Genomic DNA, 25,931 nt, shown 5'->3' on the forward strand with positions numbered 1-25,931 from the left:
TCACAAAAAGAAAGAAAAAGATTTTATGTGTTTAATATATAAGAGGGAAAACAAATGAGGGAATTTATTTGGAAGGTGTAATAAAGTACACTATTGCTTGCTAGTAGTGGTTGGTATGGTAGGGATTTTGCTTGGAGTATATTTTATTAATTAGAAATAAAAATTATTTTCCCATTCTGTTTTCTTCTCAAATATAGAAATGTGAAAATCATGTCGATATGTGTTTAATTTTTATCTAATTTATGGAACGTTTTAAAACATAATATTGTTGTCTAATGTTTCCATAGATTAAATATACTCAAATAGTCAAATGTGAAAAATATTCAGGGAACTTCACAAAATAGTTTTTTGTTATGTTAGAATCATAAAAAGTATAGATCTTATTGATAAAATGTATTTACTGGCATAGTTATTCTTATAGATCATTAAATTTAATCTAATAGTTAAAGACTTAAAGTTGATCCAATTATTGGATCAATTAGATCATCTTTAGATGATCCTAATCCAATATTTGACAACTATAAATCATCTCATTCTTTATTGTTTACAGTTATTTAATTAAACTCATTAGAAGCTGTCTTCCATATAAAAAGGTAATCATAATATATAATCATCAAAGAATATGAAATGTAAAGAAAAAAGTGTCGTGATTACTGAATTAAAAAGCAATTACAAGTTTCAAAGATGTCTTTTTAATAATTAAGCAAGAAACATGATCTGGAGTTACGATATGTGGAGTGAATATCACTCTCTAATTATTATGTCACGTACACTTACAAGACACGTACGTTTGACAAAAGCAAACTAATGTCACGTAATTGATTGCCAGAATGAGTTGGACATTCCAGTTGATTTAAATGTTGACTAGATGTAACCATGTACGTGTAACATGTAATAAAACATACTAGTCTAAAATATATATTAAGTTAATGTTTGTTTAGTCTTTTAAATAAAAAGTCGTGAATTTATCAAAAAATATTTAATACATTAAGTTATTAAAAACGTCATTGAAAGTGCTTGTTTTTTTTTAACTTAATAACCAAAAAACAACTGTATTAAATTAATCTATACAAATATTGTTTATCCGTACAATTATTTTATCAATTCAGTCACTTAATGGTTAAAAATAAACAAACAGAGCCTCTGTTTAGTTAACGGTTACAATTAAATCGGAAAAGGTTTTTTTTATTCGGACTACTTTAAAATGATGAACAATTTTTAGATTCGGATGTACGTAGCAGCTTAGCTTAACTGAGCTTTATTTTTTTCTATTGTGGTCAATACAAATCATTTCCCTCTGAGTCTAAGTTATTTGCTTGCAATAGAATTTATTTGATACATTTTGTGAAGATATAAAACTTTTTCTTATTAGAACACTTGATGATCAACTATTCAATAACATTATGTAATATTGTAATGTGTATTGACTCAGCTATAATACAATGAAATTATTGTATCTAAAATAAAATTTGAGACATTGAGATTGAGATATGAGTAATATATATGGATTAGCCGTCATGATTCACTGGTCTTAAACTAGCACCGATTAATCGGTCAAACTTGGACGTGTATGCAATTTGACTTCTAGACTTTTAGCTAAGTTAGGCCAAATATGGCCAAACTCCTATCTAAAAAAGCTACTAACCAACGAGTATATTCCAAATTTCCAAAACACCACCCAATAGTATATATATTAACACATACATATAAAAAAAATCATTTTTTGTATATTAGCCATCGATCAGACAAAGTGACTGGATACAAACAAAAACCATTTTTAATTAAGATGTACGTGTACCCGTCAAACACAACAAAGTTTGTCCAGACGTACGTGTATTCCAGACGTACGTGTATTAACATAAAAGTATTAAGCTAATAAAACAAGTAAAATATTCCCAACATAAGAAAGTAAAATTCAAACCATAATGAATATCTCCAAAGTTTAAGACCTTAATCACTAATGAGTCACCCATTCATTTTGGCAAATTTTATCCTTTTTATCTAGCTTTAAAAAACATCTAGTGCATATCACGATTATTCAATGCTTAATTTATTTTTTATAAGTGATACATGCTATCACTAAAAACTACTCATTCCATCTCACTAAATGTGTCATATTTTGAATATTCAAAGTTTTTATTGTTAACTTTGACCTTAAATATTTTGATTTGTGTTATATGATATTTGATAAAAGTTATATTAATTGATTGAGTTTTAAATCTACTTTTTATTTTTATAATTTTTATCAAATATTATATGAAACAAATCAAATTATATAAGGTCAAAGTTTATAAAGTAAGACTTTGAATATTCAAACTAAGACACATTTAGTGGGACGAAAGGAGTAGTATTTTTTATTTCAGTCGGTCTATAATATACAAACAGTTTAAAAGAAAAAAAAATAGCAAGGTAATAATTGGTTATCAATATCTATATCTATACTATATTAATAAACAAACTACAATCCCTTATTTTCAACTCTCTACCTTTAAAATACCCAAAATATTCTTAATTTTTAACACATTCCTAACTTACACACTAATTCTACCACAATATATCCCTAAAATCCCATATTTATCCAAACTATCTATCTTCTTTATTAACTAATTTAAATATTTATACATAATATCTCTATAATATTCTTAATAAAGTTATTTACAAAAGATACATCTCCTAACCATAAAATAACTACACTACCATTTACGTCAATTGATTTTAGATTAATAACCACATAGTTACCACCACCGCCACTATCACCACCCGTTGCCGTCACCGCCCCGCATTGCGCGAGTACCATCTCGTTTTTGTAAGAAATGAATACACACATTAGCATTTACTGGAAGTACGTGTAGCTCTAGCTCGTTGAATACATATTGCTTGATGCATCTAAGTTAAACGTTGGTGGCTGGTAATCATATACGAATATACGATTACTCGTGAAAAAGTATTCAACAAAACAGTTTACATAATGAGTACCAGTGAACTGAATATATAATTTCTTTAAAAAGAATACACTATGCTTTTGAAAAAAAAAAAAAAGAATTGTTTTCACTTTTAGTGTACAAAAATGTTATGTATGTACGTACACATTTATAAGTATCGAAACAGTTTTACACACTCAATTTTTATCCACAAGAAAAATGCTTAAAATTGGGTGTGTATGATTGTTTTTTAATTAAATTTTAATTGTGAATAAAATTTAAGAAAATATTAAATGAAGTCCTATTTAATGTAAAGAAAAAAATTATATATTTTCATATCAAAAGTTCACCTACTAAATTTTATAGTATAGTAAATGTACAATGATTTAATATATCTTGGTGAAAACCTTTAAAGCTTTGTTTAGAAAAAAAAAATTTGCTCTACGTATTTATAAGTGCAGAAATCGTTTTGTTATATCAAGTGCACAAATTACAATAACTTTTTGATTTGTTCGCTTAAAAAGTGTATCCCTTGTATACGTTTTTAAATGTAACATATTGATAAAACTTTATACACATTAATAATTTTAAAATTATGAAAAAAATAATAAAATAGTTTGTTAGATGGGTAGTGATAATTAATTTACAACAAACCTTGCCATATACAGCAAATACAAGTTTATTACTAGTATCTTAATATATATATATATATATATACACACTAGATATTTTACCCCGCGCGATGCGTGCCTAGTTAAAAAGGTTATTTTATGCATTAATAAATAGCTATTCTATAGGCTTATTATGTTGAAATTGATTATGTTATAGTTAATGGTTAATTCCTGGATTACTATGGTCATCTTTTGTCTTTTCTGACATGTCGATATCACAGTCACTAAACCTACTATAGTGATTACACACCAACATTTAACCTAAGATATTTTGATATCATCAACAAATCAAACGTAAATCGATAATATAGCATGATATCTATATATTCATCAAACGAAATAACATATACAAAGTAAAAAAACTAAACATGACAAAATATTAATCATATAAAATACACATAAATACAATACGAATAAGTAAAAAACTAATAAGATAAATAAGAGAAAATCATTATAGTTTTTGCTTTCAGTTATGCCGAAAAGATAGAAAAAATACCTTATGTAGTGACGGGAAAAAATAATCCTAAACACAATTAGGAAATAAAGTATTTTTATCTCCAATAATCAAGAAATTCATTCGTCAAACTCAAAATAACTACTATTATCATTATAAAATAGACATTTTTTTGTGGCTAGAGTGACCAATTTTGGTTAAGGTTTCGGCCAAGAGAACGAAGGAGAAACAACAAAATTGTTTGGTCGTGTATAACCTAATAATATTTTTAAATAAATTTTAAAATTTGATATAGTCTTCAAAGTTGTATATATTTTAATAAATAATATTATTTATGTCAAATATCATTGCCAAATTAATAAATGTATTGGACGTCTTCTTATATCTTAATTTGGGTTTTGATTTTTTTTTTAATTTTGTGTATATAGTTTTGATTTAATATTTGATGTTATATTTAATAAAATCAATACATTGGTTTGAGAATAAATAAAGGTTATAAGATAAATACTGTAAAAAATGTATGGAGATGCCACGTAGGATACAATCCTATGTGGCAATGTTTAAAGCTAGCTTTAGGTTGAAAGAAGGGTTTAAAAGGCTAGGATTTTTACTGTTTTAATATCTATCTACATAATAAACAATGGTTATCCTGGCTTTCTCAAATTAAAATTATATATATATAGATTGGTATACGGTAGAAGAATAACTTTATAAATTAAAAACCAATTGAAAAATATTTCATGATTATGATAAATTAACAACGAAGAAAACTGTGAAATATAATATATGTATAGATAGATTATTATAAAGGGCTATGTAATTTGAGGTGTACGTGTTGAACGTAATATATATAGTTTGATTAGGAAGTGTATATAGTAAATAGAAAATGAAAAAAAAAAGAAAGAAAAGGTAATAAAATATCATGGATTATGAGTCATGAATTATAAAGTGTTTATAGTTAAAATAAAAAAGTTAAAAAATGTCATGCAATGTTAGTCGTGATTTTTTATATATGTTTGATTCATACAAATATAAATTATATTATATATATATATATGTTTTTTCTATATGCCATATTTAAAATATATGTATAATTATATTATATTATTTAATAAAAATCTATTAGTGTGAAAAAAATATGGAGGTGCCACGTAGGATAAATCCTATGTGGCATGTTTAGAGATAATTTTAATTTGATGTGGATGACTTTAGAAAGCTAGGATAACTATTGTTTTATTATGTAAATAGAAAATGAAAAAAAAAAGAAAGAAAAAGTAATAAAATATCATGGATTATGAGTCATAAATTATGAAGTGTTTATAGTTAAAATAAAAAAGTTAAAAAATGTCATGCAATGTTAGTCGTGATTTTTTATATATGTTTGATTCATATAAATATAAATTATATATTATATATATATACTTTTTCTATATGCCATATTTAAAATATATGTATAATTATATTATATTATTTAATGAAAATCTATTAGTGTGAAAAAATATGGAGGTGCCACGTAGGATAAATCCTATGTGGCATGTTTAGAAATAATTTTAATTTGATGTGGATGGCTTTAGAAAGTCAGGATAACTATTGTTTTACTATGTAGATATATATATATATATATATTATAAAACAGTTGAACTAATGACTTATTAACCAATCAAATAGTTCAATTTCATTAAATTGATTTTCGCTTATGTTATCATTTAAATTAACTACAAATTAAAAATCATAATAATCATTATCCAAATATATTATTATATTAGTATTTTATTAATTTGTATAAAAAGTTTCATTTATTTACACTTTTTTTTTCCATCAATAATTTATATTTTTTAGCCCTGAATACTTAATTTATATTTATTTTTAGCCATGAGACAATTTTTTAAAAGTTACAATTATTTAATTAATTAAAAAAGTTTCAACACATGAAATATTGTCTATATAAATTTATTTCAAAACCTAAGGACTTATTAACAAATATTAGATTAGATTTTTATAAATTATAAATTTTAATATATCTTTTTATTTTTTAGAACGACTAATAAATTTTAATATTTAGTTATCACAAAATATGAGACGATCACAAAACAAAACACGATTTACAACAGATGGTTACTTGAATACTAAATCCAAATCAATATGAACTTCATTCAATCTCTAATCAAAAAGGTACATAATTTCTCTTTTTTATATATTAATTTTGCATAATAATGTTTAAAGTTGCAGTTGTCACTCAAATAAAGAGTCCTAAATATTATCAAAGAATATATTAACAATCCTAATTGTTATCTAATTATCATAAGACAGGTAATTGAAAATAAACTATGCGTGTTATGGGTCCGCATCATGATCAAATACATATACATGAATGTCAAGTACATGATTATAATTATGTTTATCTTTTAATTCTTAATTATCTTTTATAATAATACCAGATTATGAGTACAACTTGGTTCAAAATATTCTATTACAAAAAGAAATTATTATAACATGTGCCTTGTGGAATGACTATGCCAAACAGTTTCATCAATGTGTCTTGACTAATAATGGCAGTAACGAACCTATTATTATTGCACTAAAACTTGCAAAATATAACACTTAAAACCTTATATCTTCAAAATTATAAGCTTTTATGATTTAATTGTATGAACATCTAATATTGTTAATATCGTAAACTCGTGTCCAGTGTTGTACACGAATCTAAAATCTGGTTACATACTATATAACTGTACAAAACATACTGTATATTGCAAAAATGTACTGTTAATCTATATATTTTTACCAATTGCACACAAACCAAAGAACTTATATACTCATATAAATTAAAAGGTCTTGTTAATGATAGCTTTTTACCTATATATAGATGATACTAGATATTAGACCCGTGTCCAACACTGGACACGGGATTTACGATATTATCAATATTAGATCTTCATACATTTAAGTCATAAAAGCTTATAATTTTGAAAAAAATACGGTTTTAAGTGTTATATTTTACAAGTTGTGGTACAATAATCATAGGTTCGTCACTGTCATTATTAGCCTAGACATATTGATGGAATTCTTTGCTGTAGTCATTTTACAAGGCACATGCTATATATAATAATTTCTCCATTATAGAATATTTTGAAACCAGATGTACTCATAATGTGATATTATTATGAAAGATAATTAAGAATAAAAATATAAACATATTTGTGATCTTGTATTTGACATTTAGGTATATGTATTTAATCATGATGCACGTCCATAACACGCATAGGTTTATTTTCAATCACTTTGTTCTATGATAATATGATAACAATTAGGATTGTTTTTATATTCCTTGATAACAATTAGGACTCTTGATTTGAGTGACAACTGTAACTTTAAACATTAAAATGCAAAACTAATATACAAAAAAGGATAAAATTATGTACCTTGTTGATTAAGAGATATAATGAATCTTGAATGGAGTTTATATTGAGTTGGATTTAGGATTCAAGTAACCCTCTGTTGTAAATCGTGTTTGTAACTATGATCGTCCCATATCCTGTGATTCCTATTGTGTTTAGGACAATGATGTTGTATATCGTTATCAGTTATTATGTTTGGGATATGTATCTAAAGTTAACATTGTATTTATATCTAATATTAAACTAAATATTAATATTTATAATTATAAAAATCTAATCTAATATTTGTAAATAAGTCATTAGGTTTTGAAATAAATTTTTGTAGAAAATATTTGATATGTTAAAAAAAGTTTTATTTAATTAAATGATTGTAAATTTTAAAAAATTCTCTCAAATTGATGGCTAAAAATAAATATAAATTAAGTAGTCATGGTTAAAAAGTGTAAATTATTGATGGAAAACAAAAAAGTGTAAATAATGAAACTTTTTCTAACAAATTAATATAAGTATTAATATAATAATATATTTGGATAATGATTATTAAGATTTTTAATTTGTAGTTTATCTAAATAATGACATCATTAAAAGTCAATTTGATGAAATCAAACGATGTAATTGGTTAATAAGTCATTAGTTCAACTGTCTTATAGTATATATTAAGATCATTAACATATATAGAATAGTTGTACTTTTTTTCATAAAATTTAAGATATAACTTTTGATATAAAAATTATGCACTTTAAAAACGATTATATATGTAATAAGCATTTTCATTAATTAAATACTTGTAAATGTACGTGATCACAATATCTCTTGTAAAGATGTTATACTAAAACATCTACCACCATGTCATCATAGCGGGATGGTTAAAGAAAAACTTACACATAATCAGTGTATCAGAAACCAGGCAACTTATTAATTAACAAATAACGACTCATATGAAAAAAAATTAGGACATGTTATATGAATACATGCAACAAATATGCAAGAAACAAAATAAATGTGTAATGACACTTAATAATATGAATCGAGTTTCTACCTTGATTAGTATTTTGCTCACTTAAGCCAAGAGTTTGAAGATCTTTTGTAACAAAATCCCGTGAAACAATTTCATCATTCTGCATATTGTACTACTCAACTACATAATCAAGCTTTTGGGACTCTCTTATATTTATAGTTTTCAGAGTTTGGATTTAGCCCTTTGTGTTTGTATAATACTTAATGAAGACTTTGATTAATTAATTAATAAAAGTAAAAAAAACTTAACTCCAACACATAATAGTAAAATAATAACCATTGGTTAAGTTGTCTTGCTCCTTTCAAAAATGACCTAAGTTTTTCGGAAGCAATACTTTAATAATTTTATTTTATTTTTTATGTTATTTTTTTCAATAAAAACTTATTCCAAAAATATTTATAAAAAAAAAAAATTTGTGTAAGTTTGTATACCTTAAACATCTGTAAATGTCTATACATGTGTAAGTTGTGTAAGGTTTTTTTTATTAACTTTTTTTAAATATTTTATTTTTTGAAATGAGTTTTTGTTAAGAAAATTAAAAATTAAAAAAAAAAAAAAAAAACAAGGTAAAAAAAATGAAACCAACTTTGACTCTTTTCTCTCCTTAATTTAAGGATGCTTAGTTTTTCTCTCTCTACATACATACATATAAAAAGAGAGATAAATGAGAATATGCGATAAACAGTCCTATACTTAAACTTAGGTATGAAATTCTTTCATCTTAATATTTAGTCCATAAAAATATAAGAGCCTAATTATTTATTCTATAAATAAATAAAAATTAGTATGTGATGTTATTTATGTTCGAATGGATCAAATCCTTTCAATGCTCAACGAGACATAGACTCTTGTTAGATGACATCATTGCTATTTAGTGGTGGCTTATGGAAGAGCGAAAACTTAACTATATTTTAAGCCAAAACTGATTAGGGGACTTCTATACTTCAATAAGTCGTTATTATATGTTTTTTTTGTGGTTCTTGATGAGATTCAAAACTGGTTCTTTTTCTTAGTTTGTCGCGGGTTATTATTCTCGATATATATAAATACAGCTTTGTATCATTTGTTGTAATCTAGATTATTGTACCTATTTGGCCGCTAGGAGCTTACTGAATTATTATTTTCTTAATTATGAAAACTTTAAATGTGTAGCAAAAGTGTCAAATATTAATGGTTGTTAGAAAAACAATTGAAGCCTTATATCCAAGTTGTATACCATAACTAATATAATCTAAAATTTAGACCATAACAATATAAAATCTTACGAAATTTTGTAGTAAGACTTATATATAAAAATGAATTAGAGGGAAACTTGTAAGAATGAATGTTAACTAAAAAATATTCACCGACGCATTCAAATGAAGCATGAATGGCGTTAAAGATCATGTTTATCTTTGAAAGTATTTTATATAACTTGTGAAATTCTACAATGTGTATTATCCACAGGTGAAATATTTTTTTTTTAAATACATGAATTTCTAGCAATGACATGTTTAACATATGTTGTTTTAACCAAGACTATTTTAAAAAATTCCAAAATAGATGTCTAATTTAACCCTCTCGATTAGAATCTCTATCATCTAGAGATCTAGAAGGGATAAACTCACACAAACCCACAGTATATGGAAATTAAATATTTGTGTATGCCCTCATATATGCATATGGTAAGACTTGAACCTGAAATATCTTGTGAGAAAAATGTCTCCTCGCCGTTAGACCATTTGGTGGAGATTATATGTGTGTGTGTGTGAGAGAGAGAGAGATGGTGGTAAATTGTTAAAGTTTTTGATTCTCAGGCTTAGTCATATTGCTTACATTTTTGGGTGAATTAAAGAAGTTTTAAAAGTCATGAGTTATAAGTAGTGTGATACCAGAGGGGTACCTACGCAATACGATGTTGGAGATAGCGACGACGGGTAGCAATGGTGGAGTCATGACCGATGGTGGTGGTGACAATCAAGCTGTGGTTATTAATATAAAATGAGATATGTAGTTATATTTTAAGATTTGATACATGTGTGTTGTAAACAATTTCATTAAACATAATATAAGTATATTAAGTGAAATATTTAAGTTGGTAATTAAGAAGAGGGTGGTTTGGTTATATTGAGTTGAAAAATATTTTGAGAGTATTTTAGGTAAACGTAATATGTGAGTTGAGAAAGTATTGCAAGTTAAAGATATTTTAGGTTTTTAAAGAAATAAAGGGTATGTTTGGCATAAAAACTTCGAGTCAGGGCTAGGATCTGGACTTCTATTTCAACCATTTTTTCACAGACTTTTATTTTAATGATTTTTTAAGACTTTTAAGAGCTTTCTATAGTTGGGATTTTTATTGTAAGTAGATGTCCAACCAGGGCTACTATTTTGAAAATGTCTTATAATAAAAGTTTAGGACTTTTGAGCTCTCCCGAGCTAAAAGCCTTTTACTAAACAAACACAGTTTTGAAGAGAGAAACAATGTTTTCCAAAGGTTTAAGTGCACCAATTCAGATATACGGCATTAGGGCCTTCCATACCCTTAGTTGTGTCAAAAGCGATGATCATAAGATCTAAATAAACTGTTACATAACTAAAATTTTGATTGACATAGTTCTTTTAGCTTTCATTGTGAAAAAATAAAATGTGCACAATTGTTACATATTTGAATGGTTGTTAGAAAAATAATTAAAGTCTTATATTCAAGTATATTAAATAAGGTGTATACCATAACTTATAACTTATACATAAAATAAAAATAGACCATAACAATATAAAATCTTATGAATTTTATAGCAAGACTTGTAAATAAAAAATGAATTAGATGGGAACTTGCAAGAATGGAAGATAATTAAAAATGCTCACCGACGCATTTAAATGGAGCATGAAATTTTTGGTACTAGTATCATTGTATCAGTAACCTTAGGCTTTGGGTACTGACTTTGAACAAATTTGAAGCCCACTTATTAGCTGCTTATAATCTTTAGTACCCATTTATTTCATGTTTTTTTTTTCTTCACAAATTGACCACCGCCTTCATCTTACTGGGTTTCTCTCTCCACCCTTTGCTCTCTCACCTCTAACGGCTCTTTCTCCTGGATCTTGGATCGGAGATTGAGCCTATGATTTCGAGATTCAGATCGTGTATTTGAGATTGAAAGTTTAAGATCGAGATTATTCACATCCGGTTAAAGTTTTTACTCCGGTGGATCTAACCCTATTTTTTACCCTCTTTGGGCCGGAGGTCCCTCCCATTTCGGTGGATTTGAAAGCAATCTCTCTACTTTATTTAGGGGTAAGGTCTTTCTACATCATACCTCCCCCGTACCCTGGCTTATGCCGGGATTGGGTACCGTTTCCGTTTTTTGAGGGGGGCCGATTTTTTTTAATGTTATATATATATGTTTTAGGTAAAATAAACAAGTATTAAAGTAAAACTGATAAAACAATATGTTTCTTTTCACTCAAAATCATCGTAGATAATGAAAATCCCCGTGCATGATCAATTGCTTCGTGAATCTTCGTACATCAATCTAATCATGATCTAAAGGTCAAGATCTTTACTTTAATACTTGTTTTACAATACATAACCCCTATATATATAATATAAAATTAAAACTTTTACCGCCTTATAAAAAGAAAAAAAAAAGTCTAAGCATTCATAATAATTGAAATCAAGTGGTGCTCTCATTCTGTGAATGTGATCACAAATTGTCCTTGTCCCCATATTTCTTTTAATTTGCAAGTGATACTTTTCTCTTTTTGTTTTTACTTTATGTAGATAACGATTAATTGCAAACTTTTATTTTATGATTTTACATTTTTTTTAGTTTTTTGAAGAATAACTTTTGCTATGTTTATTAATATAACATTTATTATCGTTTTTAAAGATTAGCTTATATAATATAAACTCGTTCAAAAAATATGTACAGGGCCGATCCTGAGTTATTTAATGCTCAGGTCGAGATCAAAATCTTGACAAAAAGACTTATAACATTACCAAATTTAAAGACTCATTTATCTTTTGAATAATTTTGAATATGCTACAAAAACCGTTGTTAAAATTAAAAATATAAAACTAAGCTAACCATAGTCTTAGTTCAAAAAGTTTATAATTATTAATTTATTACAAAATAGATTACTATCCAAATAGTCATACAATATGTATTTGTATTAATTAACAATAAAAGTTAATATTTCATACACAATATTTAACTTTTTGAAGATGTACATCTAAATTTTTTAATTATAACTTATTCAACATGTAAAATGACTAACAGTTATATATACGTATCAGAACCTTTTTTCCAATACTTACACACAATCAAAAAATACATACACCAAGATAAACTCCCATATAACCTAAAAAATTAGAATTTGGTTTATTTAAGAGCCGTATAATTTTCCTTCTAACAAAAAAAACCCATATACTTTAGGGACTACTATAGAACTTTTAACTATTATAAGGGCTTATAAATTAAAAAGGAAACAAATGCACTGTACTTCTACTTCTTCTTCTTCAGGAAAATTCCAGTAAACTCCATTAAAACACAAACATGTCTAGATCTGGTTTTGATGGACTTATAAAATTTATGTCCCTTAAATACTTGTTGCTCAGGGTTGTCGCCCAGCCTGCCCATGGCCAGGGCCAGCCCTGAATATGTATAGACATAATTTGTTGCACTTAGCATATGAGCCTTTTTTTTACGTTCGGCCAACACCTATAAATTTTTAGGGCCGACCCTGGACATGGATAACATATTCAACCCGTTGGTAGACACCCGCAAATTAAAGGAATCAAGAAAAACCCGTGAGCATAGTAATGAAAAAGAGGATTTCACACTAGTTACCCGCGGATACCATCCTTAAACAAGACTAAGGATTAGACCGGGCTAGAATCATGTAAACATACGAAAAGACTGGATCTAGTCGAAAACAAGCGAAGTAAGGTACTAATTAATTAGAGCAACTAACAGCAAGATAACCTTACTTAGAATCAAGTCAAGCTAAGGCACTAAAGTATATAAAAAGGATAAACAACACACAAACAAACACTTATATTCTTGTTACCAGAAGTACAACATCAGTGAGGTTAACCTACCAACAACAGTCAAAAGAACACTTATATCCTTGTTTTTTTTGAAGACACACTATTACTCCTAAATTAGACAGCAATCGAGCTTCTTCGAGTCACTTCAGCTTTCACCTCCCATGTCCTGTAATTTGGAGCAATGATTAGAAACACAATTACTACATAAAAAATCCTCAACTGAAAGTCCAAATCAGGTTATTTTATGTCCACTAATGTTAATAACACGGGTTGGCTTAAACTAAATAGGTTAGATCATAATCATTCTTTTCATCATTATCAAACATACCACATACGACACGAACTATTGCTAAAACCAACTATATATTTGACATTACATACACATACCACCCAAAGTCACAACTCACAAACAATATCTACAACCACTACAAAAGGTAAACAACATAGCCACATTACAAATTCAAAATCTAATTAAGTTGTAAATTTTAATGCAAACATACACTATCAAATTACTAAAATCTACAAACAAATAAGAAAAACATAAGAAAAATAGAAGCAAATTATTCATATTCAGATAATAAATATATATATACAAAAAAAAAAAGATTTTAATACCTCTCGTGTACTCGTTCGCTGCGAAAACCCGATATCCATTGATCACTTCCCCACACCCAACTACAACAACGTTTTTGATAGGCTCCCCATCATCGGATGCAGCTTCCTCAATTCTTTTCAGAACTCCCATCGACTCCTCAGTAACATGTCCAAACACCACATGTTTTCCATCCAACCAGTCACAAACCCGAAATGTGATATAAAATTGAGACTTGACTTTTTTCGGATCTCTATTCGCCATGGCTACCACGCCGCGACTGACATGTTTCAAGTCGTAGTTTTCGTTTTTAAAGTTCCCTTCTGGCGCATGACCTCCTATCGCGGTTCCGAATTCATAATCGCCTCCCTGGCAAAAGCTACGGGTAATCCTGTGGAAAATTGAGTTTTTATAGCAATGGTAGGAATCATGGTAGTATTTATACTCAACTTCGCCACTACAAAGCTTGAGAAAATTTGTAACGGTTTTTGGTGTCACATTTATGTTAAGTTTAATGTCTAGAAAACCTATCACCTCGTCGTCGATTTTGATTTGTAAGAATGCGACGGGTTCAACTAGTGCCATTCTTGATTAGGCTTGTAATGTTTGAGACAAGTACACCACCACGGCACCGTTGCTGGAGAAGGGTGATCTGAACGAAGAAACAATCAGAAAAAAACTACAACTAAACTATGACTTGGGTTAATTATGATTTTTGGGTTGGATTGATTTTCATTTTGATTTTTTCGATCGGATGGTGGATGGATATGTGGGTCGATGGGTGTGTTTGGATGAAATAAGTTTTTACCTTTTCTTTTAATTTTATCTTTCGGTAAATTTTTGTGGTGCGGGTTTAATATAGTGATGGAGGAGTAGTGTATATTCAAGTAAGGTCGGAGAACTCGTGACTCGGACTTGACTTGGCGAGAGGAGAGTCGGTAGTTTTTAGAGACTCAGACTCGACTGGGGGAGAACTCGGATTGTAATTTTACATACAAACATAAGTATTTGTGAAATTATATGTAATAGAACTTTAAAGATATTTTCCAAACTTCAAATTTTAGCATAATTGTTTAAAAATGGTAACATAATTATTCAAAACTTGAAAATTAATCGTATGATTAGTTGAAGAATCACGTTTCATCATCATTTTGTGTGTATCGAGGTAAGGGAACTTGTGACTCAGACTGTACTTGGCAAGGTGGGGAGTCAGGAGTTTATTTTGGGTTCTCGGCCAACTCGGGGGAGTTTTACAACCATGTATACAAGTATACAACTATACAAGTACAACTGATTTCGTTTTTTTATTCTTTTTTAACTCTTTAGCCCAAGTTATTATCGTGTCCTCGCCTCCTCGGCGCAAATTCTTGTGCCCTTTGATTCTTCTAAACGTTTGGGCGACAACTAAAAAGGCTCTGAGGTTAATACGACTATAAAAGTAATATTCACCTTAATCCTTTGCTTTTTTGTAATACTCAAATCAAGCTGAGTTTTTCAGTTTTTTATCAAGTTGACCCGAGTCTAAAATCTTGACCGATTTTCAAACGAGTATGACAAACTCGTATCGTCAGTCGGCCGATACACGATCTGACTCGGCTGTATCGTCCGAGTTTCACAACACTGGATAATAGTTTTGAAGTTTGGAAAATATCTTCAAATAAAAAACTCATGTGTTGTTTAAATATTGTTTAAACAATTATGCTACCATTATATGGTAATCATACATTATAGTAATCATACGTTATGGTAAGATAATTAGTTATGATAAATATTATAGATGGACGACTCACATTATATAGTCATACAAATAAAAAATATATCTATCAAAATTAAAATATGAGGTAACAATATATTGTATCATCAACGACAATATATACATATTTGTAGTTAATTATTGAACTAATAATTTTACTATAATTTAGAATATGAGGTAACAATATATTGTATTATCAACGACAATATATACATATTTATAGTTAATTATTGAAGTAATAATTTTATATAATATGTAGTTTTTAATATATAAACACATAAAAGAAGTTCAATTTAAATACATAAAATTTAAACAAATTGGTTATTATTATTATTATTATTATTATTATTATTATTATTATTTCTTGTTGTATCTAACATATATAAATGGAATGTTTTAGTTATATATAGGATATAACTAAAATGATCATAGAAAATTACGATTTGAGTCATGTATATTATAGTATGTGAAGATTTTTGATTGTACACCAAACTAAGGTTAGGTTTAGAAATGGGATGATAGGTGTTTTTGGTTATTTGTTAGCGGGGCTTAGCCTCTTTATGCCAATCATATGTATGTAATCTATGGCCGATTATGATCGTGCTATTGAATAAGTATTGGATCTGATTGATCGTGATTGATAAATGCTCCGATCAGTTTGACGGAGCCTATTGTAGTGCTAGTGGGTATGGTCGAATCATGAATGTCTTTTAGGTCTTTTGATCCTACTTTTATACGAGGAATCCATCTTGGAGAGGACGCTTCGCATCTTTTAGGGTTTCCTTGATTTGGGGCCAGGAATATCATTTCCATAACTACCGGTCTCTTGTGATAAGAGCAAATCCTGATTATATAGGAAAGCAGTTATTATCTCTAATTATTAACTTCAGCAGGATCCTTCGTTACGGATGATCACTTTCCTTTGTGTGACCGATCCTTGTGTGTCGGTGGGAGGGTATATATCAATTTTGGATTGATTTGGTTATCTTATCCTTTACATAGTTTGTAAAAATGATCATGTCTAAGTTACAGTTAGAAATTTATATATGCAAATTTGGTTATTGATTTTGAGGTTAATTATACATATACATACGTATGTACACCTTTGAAATGGGTTGTGCTTGATTTGGTCCTATAAATAAAATGGTTAATGAAGCTAAGGAATTAAGAGGCTAAACAATGTACATGTAGGCTAGCTGCTAATTGTTTATAGGAATTTATGATCTAAAATGATGAACCAGCTTTCAGAAACAAGCAAAAAGGAGTCAAAGATTAGAGGTTGACTATTGTAACTTGGTTTAGGATATTCAGGATACACCTTGGGGCCTAAAATATTTGGCTTTAGTCTCATCTTTTTGGTTAACTTTTGATGCAACTTTCACTTATAAAACTCGTAGAGTGAATGAGACTCCAAGAATAAAAAAAAAAAAAACAAAATAAACTTTTATAATTTCATTCATTCATAATTCTAGAAAACACATACGGGCTATATTTATAGCCTTACAACATAAGAATTAAACTAGCAACAAAATAGGAAAACATGTGAACTATGAAGCTACTCACGTCCACTTCTTTGACCACTAATGCATAACTAACATAAATAGAAAATAACATAATAAAATAAAACAATAGAATATAACATGACACAGCTATATAACTTGCTCGTATCAGAGAACTTATGTATATGTTAATTAGTTCAAAAATAAAACTTCGTTTTATTTGGCATTGGGTAACACCACCAGGTCAACGGTCAAACCGACCAGATTATTAGCGGCGACGTCGCCGCTAATAGTGGGTCCCAACCAGGCTGACAACACACTTACTGACTAAGATAGCGGTTGATGAAAACGAGGTGACACGTCACCGCATTAGCGGCGACGTCGCACGTCGCCGCTAATGCGGTGACGTGTCACCTCGTTTTCATCAACCACTATCTTAGTCAGTAAGTGTGTTGTAACAGTGATATGCCATACTTTTTCGACCTTTGCCATTGGATAAAATTATTCGTCATGTAGTAACAGTGATGCATGCCATACTTTGTGATGCATGCCATACTTTGTCGACCTTGGTAATGTAAATTTGCCATACTTTCATTGGATAAAACGGTCATGTAGTAACACTGATGCATGCCATACTTTGTGATGCATGCCATACTTTGTCGAGTTTGGTAATGAAAATTTGCCATACTTTCATTGGATAAAACGATGGTACCCCATATTTTTAGATACTATATATGGTACTACGGAACTATATTGAAAGAATATAACTGAAAAAAATTTCTTCAGTATAGATATTTATTTTTTCAAACGTATTAGTAACAGTGATATGCCATATTTGTTCGACCTTTGGTAATGAAAATTTGCCATTGGATAAAATTAGTCGTCATGTAGTAACAGTGATGCATGTCATACTTTGTCGACCTTGGTAATGAAAATTTGCCATACTTTCATTGGATAAAACGATGGTACCCCATATTTTTAGATACTATATATGGTACTACGGAACTATATTGAAACAATACAAGTTTCTGAAAAAAATTTCTTCAGTATAGATATTTATTTTTTCAAGCGTATTGTTTCAAGCGTTTCAAGATATATATTTTAACAGTATTTGTAGTTGATGGTATTGTGTATCTTTCTTTTTCAAGCGTTTTGTTAATATATATAGAGTATGGACACCATTAATAGTTAATGAGGTTGATGTTTACTTGAATTGTTTCAGATGGATAGTTTGGAGGATATTTGGGCAGACCCAGAAAACGTACGTATTGAAGTGCCGGATAATGTGTTTGAGCAACCTGATGCAGACGGTGAATATGAATGCGAAGCTGGGGACTTTGAAACTGATGAGGTGTTCGGTTCCTTTGAAGAATTAACGGAGTGGGCTCAAAGAACAGCAATGGATTTGGGTTATGTTCTAGTTATACGGCGGACGAACAAAAACTCAAAAGAGGTGGTGAATAAAGTGACACTTATATGTCACCACGGTGGAGCGCGCGATGCAAGGTTAATTGGCCCACCCAAACGGTCCAGTAAGATAGGTTGTCCCTTCACTTTAATAGGCCGCCCTGGGCGTGATGGTGGTTGGAGGTTAACTGTCAAGGATTGGAGACACAATCATGATCCAACTACCAATCTGCAAGGGAATGCATACGCCAGACGGATGACGGATGAAGAAAAGGAATTTGTGGGGACCCAATCGGATCGCGGTTTGTACCCACATCAGATCCTGGTAAACCTCAAACTTGAATTTCCAGGAAACTTGACTCGCAAAGGAGACATTACGAACTTCTTAAAAGCGAGAAGAAGGTCGGGGCAAGCAGGGCGTACTCCAATGCAGGTACAAACATTAAATATTCTATTCTACTACGTTGTTGGAATTGACTTATTTACTAGGTTATGTTTTCACTGTTGCAAGAGAAAAGGTACTTTTACCAGTTCACCACAAATAACAAAAATGGACGCTTGGAGAACCTTTTTTTCATTCATCCAACATCAATGACCCTATGGCGCGCATTTCCCTGGGTTATTGAAATAGACTCCACGTACAAAACTAACATCTACAACATGCCGCTAGTTGAGATCGTCCGCGTGACTTCAACGGGGAAGACCTTCGTTTATCGTAAACGAGCGGGAGGCAAATTATCAATGGGTTTTACGATGTCTTCGGTCCACCCTTGCTGATAGCTTTGCCGTTCGTGTCGTTCTTACTGACAGGGAGCTAGCGCTGATGAGAGCTTTGAAGGTTGTTATGCCGGAAGCGAAACATCTGCTGTGTAGGTACCATATATGGCAAAACATAATCAAGCACTGCGAACCGGCATTGCGGATGAAAAAAGATGTTAGCATTGACAGGCTTAACTTTTGGTGGAAAAAAGTCTATCAGTCTCGGACTTTTGACGAGTTTAAGTCAAATGAGAAGGAGTTAAAGGAAAAACTTGCGGGTTTTCCAGGCGTCTACAAGTACGTGACCGATAATTGGTTGTCCCCATACCGAGAGCAGTTTGTGTCCTGTTGGGTCGATGAACACCTCAACTACCAAAACCACACCACAAACAGAGTGGAGGCCGAGCACCATTTACTGAAGGAAGAATTGAGGGGGAAATGCACATTTACTAGAATCCTCCAATATGTTGATTCTGTCTTGATAAGTCAAGAAGCAGAAATAAGGGGCCAACTGGGGTATAGCAACGGGACCCGGAAGGGGAAACATAATTACAACTGTATGAAGGACCTGTTGGGAAAGGTTTCACTTAAAGCTTTGGACATCATGGCTGATGAAATTTTACGCTTAGACAAAGTCCTTAAAAGACAGGTTAACAAATGTGGGTGCAAGGTTCAGTCCAGTTGCGGGCTACCATGTGCCTGTAAGATTGCCGAGTACATGCAGCGCGGTTAGTACGATTTATTACTTGTATTTTTTCATCAAAAGGACATAATTTCGTTGACTTATTTATATAAAATAAATGCAGGGACTCGTATACAGCCTCATGTCATAGACCCTTTTTGGAAAAAGCTTGACTTAACACCGTGGACATGCGTAGAAGACGAAGACGAAGAAGACGATGTCCATGAAGTCGTTGATGGTCTTACGAATTTCTTGGATCAGCAACCCAAAGCTCAAAAGAAACATTGGTTGTCAAAAATTAAAGATATGTTTAAGCCTGGTAAGACACAAGTGAAAGATCCTCTTGTTCAAAAGACCACACGCGGAAGACCAGTCGGCTCGAAACAAAAGCCGCCAAAGGTATTCATAATACATCTAAAAAAATATTTGTCTTATTCAATAAATACATTATATATAACTACCTCAGTTAAGGAAACTGATTCTTACTAATGGTCTAGGTGCCGGATCTCAACACCAACCCACCTGGGCTACGAAAATCCAAGTCCAGTCGACCAGGGGAATATAAGGTGCCAGATTTGAATAAACCCCCACCTGCGCATCCCACCAGACACAGTACGTACGAGCCGTCCCAGTCCTGTCGTTATCCCGAAAACCGAAAATTGTTCGACGATCAATTCCACCCTGAATCAGAATGTGTCAAAGATAATCCTGACATTTTCGGAAACCTGCACCCATATCCAGGTCTTGATGATATATATACGTGGGGGGACCATATATACGTGACGCTCCAGATCGTTGTTAGCAGCAGCAGCTCTCCCTGTGCTAATACCTGCAAAACAAAATAAAATTACATATATATATATATATATATACACATATGTACCATATATTTATATGCATCGTACATTAATATATACTTACCACCCGTACGCCTACAACCCCATTCGGGATTCCACCCCCAGTTTGGAGGGTCGTTGCCACCATCTCCGCCGTGAAGTGCAGCCATTTTAACCTACATCAGCCATCCCAATTTATAAAATAACATAAACAAACATAAAAGTTATAAAAAAGGTGCGACCTAAATTAACATATTTTGGACACAAATTTGTTTTCCAAAATTATTATACCTAAAATGATCACTTTTTTGCAACTTTTTTTCAAACCTTCGTTTATAACATTAATACTAACCTAATAACAACTATATTAACAATTACAATCATACTAAAAAATGTTTTCTAACTAAGAATCATACTTTGAACTATAATAAACAATAATTATAACTACAAATGTTTTCTTAAATATTTATGAATTTCTATAAATCATATCATTCCTAACTATAATAACATAAGTAATCTTTCCTAACTATAAAACTATAACATTTCTATAACTAATACTTTCTAACATATATTTACTAACACTTGTTCCTAACATATATTTTATATAACATTAAACTATAACATTTATATAACTAATATTTTATAACACATATTTTTTCTAACTTTTTTTTTCAACATATATTTTCTAACAAAAAAATACAACAATTCTATAACTAATAATTTCTATAAGAAATAAAAATTTGATAACATTATTATATATAAAAAGGTAAATGAGTGTTACCTCGTCTAAAAAATGGTTTACCGGAAAATATAGTAGAACAAATAACGGATGGCTGGCCGGAAAAAATATTAGTCGCCGGAAAACAATATCGCCGGAATAAACCGGAAAAGTTTCAAATCTGTTTTCCCGTATATCAATGGTGGAAAATAGGTTCCCCGCAAAACTGGTACGCCGGAAAATATAATCGCCGGAAAAATGTCGCCGCTAAAAATACGCCTGAAAATGGACTCCGGGAGGCCGGAAAACGTAGGTGGTGTAAAAAAGAACGTTGATAATGATGATGAGGGGATAGATGGTCGGATTTGTGAGTTATAGTAATGGAGAATAATGGTTTTTTTGGAGAAATTAAAATTTTTTACGGAGGAGTAAAATGGAGAAGATGAACGAAGAAGAAGAACAAAGAGGCTGCCTTGTTTATATCGATGATGGATCTGTAGTGGGGGGACCCACTATTTGCGGCGACGTCGCCGCTAATAGTGGGTGGTCGGGTTACTACTTTTCCCCTGGTCGGGTTACGCGCTTCGCTAAAATAACGAACCGAATTTGATAAGTTTGACTAGTCGTCCATGTAAACCCATAAACAAAGAGGGCTCGCTTACCCAAACTCAAACACATTCGAATCCCCACACAGTCTTTTATTTTCCCCGAAATTTCAACCTTAATTTTACTCATTCTTTTCATTCATTCATTTGATCCCCACACAGTCTCATTTTTCATTCATTCATTTGATCGGTAATATTTGTTTTTTAAGTATGTACGTTGTTTACGTCCCATCTTTTTACGTTTATAGTTTATGCTATCCAGCCACTACTTTAAGCGAGATTTTTATTTTGAGATTAGTTTTCTGGAATGTAACTATCTTTGACCGAATGTCTATAGTAGGAAAAAACTAAAGTTATGTGTATTGTATGTAAGCAACTTGAAAAAATGTTTATTGTATGTAAGAAAACATACGTGGCAACCATATACAGGTGCCACTTGTCAGATTGTAATTGGTTGAAACGAAATTCTTACATACAATAAACATTATTTCAAAGTTGTTTACATACAATACACACAACTTTAGTTATTTCCTACTATAGACATTCGTTCAAAGTTTCTTACATTTGAGGGAACTAATCCCTTTTATTTTTTAAGAGTTTGGGGAAATCAAAAATCTTTGATGTTCACTTCATCTTGGATGTCTCACTTACATCATCTGTATAGCGTGACTAACATTCATTTTGCCCGAGTCCATGGCTTTGGAAATATAAGTTTTCTTTACATTCAAATGAATTATCGACACATAATAAGCAGTCAGCTAAGCATAAAGTCATGAGCTCTCTAAGGAAGTGTGACTTGGATCAAGTCACCAATGTTTTGTCTTCCTTCAGGAAACTAGTGTTCTTATAATTTCCTATGTAAGTCGTTGCTACCCACTTCGATTAGGTAAGGCCACTTAACTGGCTACCTAGGATTTTAAAATCTAGAAATTCACAGCTAACTAATGGGTTGTCATTTTTGGAAGATAATGGGGCTCTCATCGACAATTCTGAGTTTGTGTTCTTCAATGGATTTTTCCAACTTGGTGGGAACTTTTCCCATCTCTTTAGAGAAATCATATCAACAAGATAACAAAGTAGGTCGTTTAGAAAACATGCTTATAATAGAGTAACACAGTATCAACAATTTCTTTCACATACATTTTCATAATTTAAGATTTTAAGTAGGCTGGTCATGCTTCAGTTCGACACTAGCAGACGACAAACTTATGAATGTTATTGCTAGCATTACCCCAACTTGGAAAGCCTAGTGGGTTTTGGTTGCTAATGTGTTGGTGTAGATTGACTTAGAATTCCTCGAGTTGGTACAACCTTTTACTTAATCTGTTAGAGAAACATTAGCTGTCTCTTGTGTTTTAGATGTATGTGTTATGCATTTTTTGTTTACTTGTACGCATATGTAACCTTTATAAATTTTTAAGCCACTGTTATTTCCGTGAGTTTCGGCTGCTTAATAGATCTAGAAGTTAAAGCTAATTCTTCATTAGGCATCGTCGTTTTTATATATGCATAATATCAGTATATGACTTTGGTCAGGTAGTGGTTTAAATGATTAGCCCTTTGTCCTGTAAGTTTATTATATGTGAACCAGCTACTTTCTTGCTGCAGGCAAAGTCAAAGTCAAAGTGATGACAAATGGGAACACAATCTTTATGAACAATATGATCCCCAAGTTTCAAGTATGAGTCAGATTTTTATGCTTGAATTTGTTTTCATTTTTGTAAAGCATAATTGAATGCTCACCTCCATGGTACAGGTACTGGATCTTTGTCAGGAGGAGAAAGAGATCTCCGTGAAAAGCTATCCAGCATGTCCCTTTCGCAGCCAGCGGTATCTGCTTCAGCAAAGCCAAAGCCAGTAGCAGAGAAGAGTAAACCTGTTAGGAGAAGTGCTGCAGCTGAAGCTCATGTAGCAGAGACTAAAAAGGTTGATAGCACTGTTTCTAAGACACAAGTGGTAAGTTACTGGCTACTTCTCAATTTATTAAAAAAAATCTGTCTACATTTCATTGAAAATGCTATCCTCTGTGTCTCTATTTCATATCGAGTTGATTCTAGTACTATAAAAGCTCTTTTTGTTTCTCTGACACTTAAACTAATAGATATGTACACTAAACTGTTATTTGGTTATAATTAATTTCTTCAATTCTCTATATATGATAATAGTGCAACTTAGTAAAGTTCATGACATCATAGCGGTGCTTTTTTACCAGATTGCTGTTTGCTCAAACCTTCATTTGGATTGAGATAATTGTTTAGTTAGAGGTGAAGAATGGGCATGTCAAATTGAAAACCTTTGGTGCGGGTTATGTCAGGCTGGGTTGACATGAAACACTTTGTATCCAAATGGTATAACTATATTTATAAAGAGTTAGAGCTCCAAACATATGTTTTCATAAGTTATAGAATTTTTTACGTAGATTTATGATGTTTTATGTGTTAAAAATCCTTTTAAGTGACTTTTGACCTGCATGTTATACCCTCTTACGCTTTTGAACCGTTTTCTGTTTGACTACTTTTTTTGACCTGTTTCCTTTTTAGCTATTTTTACTTTTATGACGTGTTTAGAAATATATATCGTCTAAGTATAGCCACCTATCTATACTTGTTTAAATTAGCTTAGCTTTTTGAAACCGAAATAAGACCCGGCCCGGGACTATCTATTATTTTGTTCTTATTATCTACCCATTTTTTTAGTATAGCTTATATTTCGTTGTTCTTTTTACTACAACGTTGGTTCTTTTTCTTAACATTATGTCTTCTATGCAGGCTTTAGGCGTGGAGAGTTTCTTAAAGATGCTGGATCTTGAGGAGTATTCCAGTATATTTGAAAGAGAGGAAGTATGAGGCACCTTGAATAATAATTTCCTCTATACTTTGGCGTTATAACTAGTATTGAGCTAACACACATCTTCTTTCTCTCAGATTGGCATGTCTCTTGTTCCAATTATGAAGGATCGTGATCTATTAGCTATAGGAATCAAAGAAAAGGTTGGTTTAGATTTTACATGACCCCCGACGGTTCCTCTGAAGCATTTATCTCAAACTTTTTATTCATTCATTCTGCATGGTATAGTAAAAGTATTAATTGATGATGTTAGTTAAGGAACAAAATGGAGAACAACATAGTATAACAGCACATAGAGCACTATAAGTTTGCAACACGAAAACTAAGAGGTGTATGGGTGGGCGGGTGAGGGACAAGTCACCTGTGTTTGGGGTGAAAGGGACATTTTTAGGTGTCTAGTTTGTATCAAAAGCTGAGAGGGTTGTTGTATATGTAGCTTGTTTGAATTTGTTTCCATGGTCATATCTTGATGCATTTTTTATGTTATAATACCTAGTGAATACAATAGCTTTATTGAAGCCATATGAAACTCTTATCCTCCGTCGTTTCTTTCTTTAACTGTTTAAAGGACCTTTCAGTAGGGTGCGAGACAGAAGATCCTTCTGGCGTTGGAGGCTATAGCGCGAGATGCGTAAACTAGTAGACCCACATTCTGAACTGGTACGAGTCTATTTGTAAGTTTCTATGGGTTAATTTTTGTTCATGATCTCGAATGTACTGATGAAGCTGCTTATGGAGAAGG

The 25,931-nt window shown here is 30.9% G+C and overlaps 2 protein-coding genes and 1 long non-coding RNA gene across 3 annotated transcripts; 1 reads left to right on the top strand and 2 right to left on the bottom strand.

The window, feature by feature from the left end:
• Nucleotides 1-13,431: 13,431 nt before the first annotated feature.
• LOC122583888 (peptidyl-prolyl cis-trans isomerase-like) lies at nucleotides 13,432-14,838 on the bottom strand. The gene is made up of 2 exons (XM_043756260.1): nucleotides 14,107-14,838; nucleotides 13,432-13,657 (listed from the first exon to the last, which is right to left on the bottom strand). The coding sequence occupies exons 1-2, from the start codon at nucleotides 14,666-14,668 to the stop codon at nucleotides 13,644-13,646; spliced, it is 576 nt and encodes a 191-aa protein (XP_043612195.1). The 5' UTR covers nucleotides 14,669-14,838; the 3' UTR covers nucleotides 13,432-13,643.
• A 6,128-nt stretch (nucleotides 14,839-20,966) lies between these two features.
• On the bottom strand, nucleotides 20,967-21,818 carry LOC122580931. Its single transcript, XR_006320923.1, has 3 exons — nucleotides 21,801-21,818; nucleotides 21,105-21,195; nucleotides 20,967-21,012 (listed from the first exon to the last, which is right to left on the bottom strand). It is a non-coding gene; the product is annotated as an uncharacterized LOC122580931 (long non-coding RNA).
• A 2,046-nt stretch (nucleotides 21,819-23,864) lies between these two features.
• LOC122583134 lies at nucleotides 23,865-25,353 on the top strand. Its single transcript, XM_043755567.1, has 5 exons — nucleotides 23,865-23,878; nucleotides 23,951-24,021; nucleotides 24,099-24,298; nucleotides 25,111-25,182; nucleotides 25,267-25,353. The coding sequence occupies exons 1-5, from the start codon at nucleotides 23,865-23,867 to the stop codon at nucleotides 25,351-25,353; spliced, it is 444 nt and encodes a 147-aa protein (XP_043611502.1).
• The last annotated feature ends 578 nt before the right edge of the window (nucleotides 25,354-25,931 follow it).

This window comes from Erigeron canadensis, chromosome 9 (genome assembly GCF_010389155.1).
Source record: "Erigeron canadensis isolate Cc75 chromosome 9, C_canadensis_v1, whole genome shotgun sequence".
NCBI lineage: Eukaryota > Viridiplantae > Streptophyta > Magnoliopsida > Asterales > Asteraceae > Erigeron > Erigeron canadensis.

What these genes read in the sequence shown, in the direction of transcription:
- LOC122583888 (XM_043756260.1), bottom strand. Translation starts at nt 14,668, where the DNA reads ATGGCACTAGTTGAACCCGTCGCATTCTTACAAATCAAAATCGACGAC.
- LOC122583134 (XM_043755567.1), top strand. An exon ending in CTGTTTCTAAGACACAAGTG is followed by an intron (nt 24,299 to 25,110) that starts GTAAGTTACTGG and finishes TCTTCTATGCAG; the next exon opens with GCTTTAGGCGTGGAGAGTTT. An exon ending in GTATATTTGAAAGAGAGGAA is followed by an intron (nt 25,183 to 25,266) that starts GTATGAGGCACC and finishes TCTTTCTCTCAG; the next exon opens with ATTGGCATGTCTCTTGTTCC.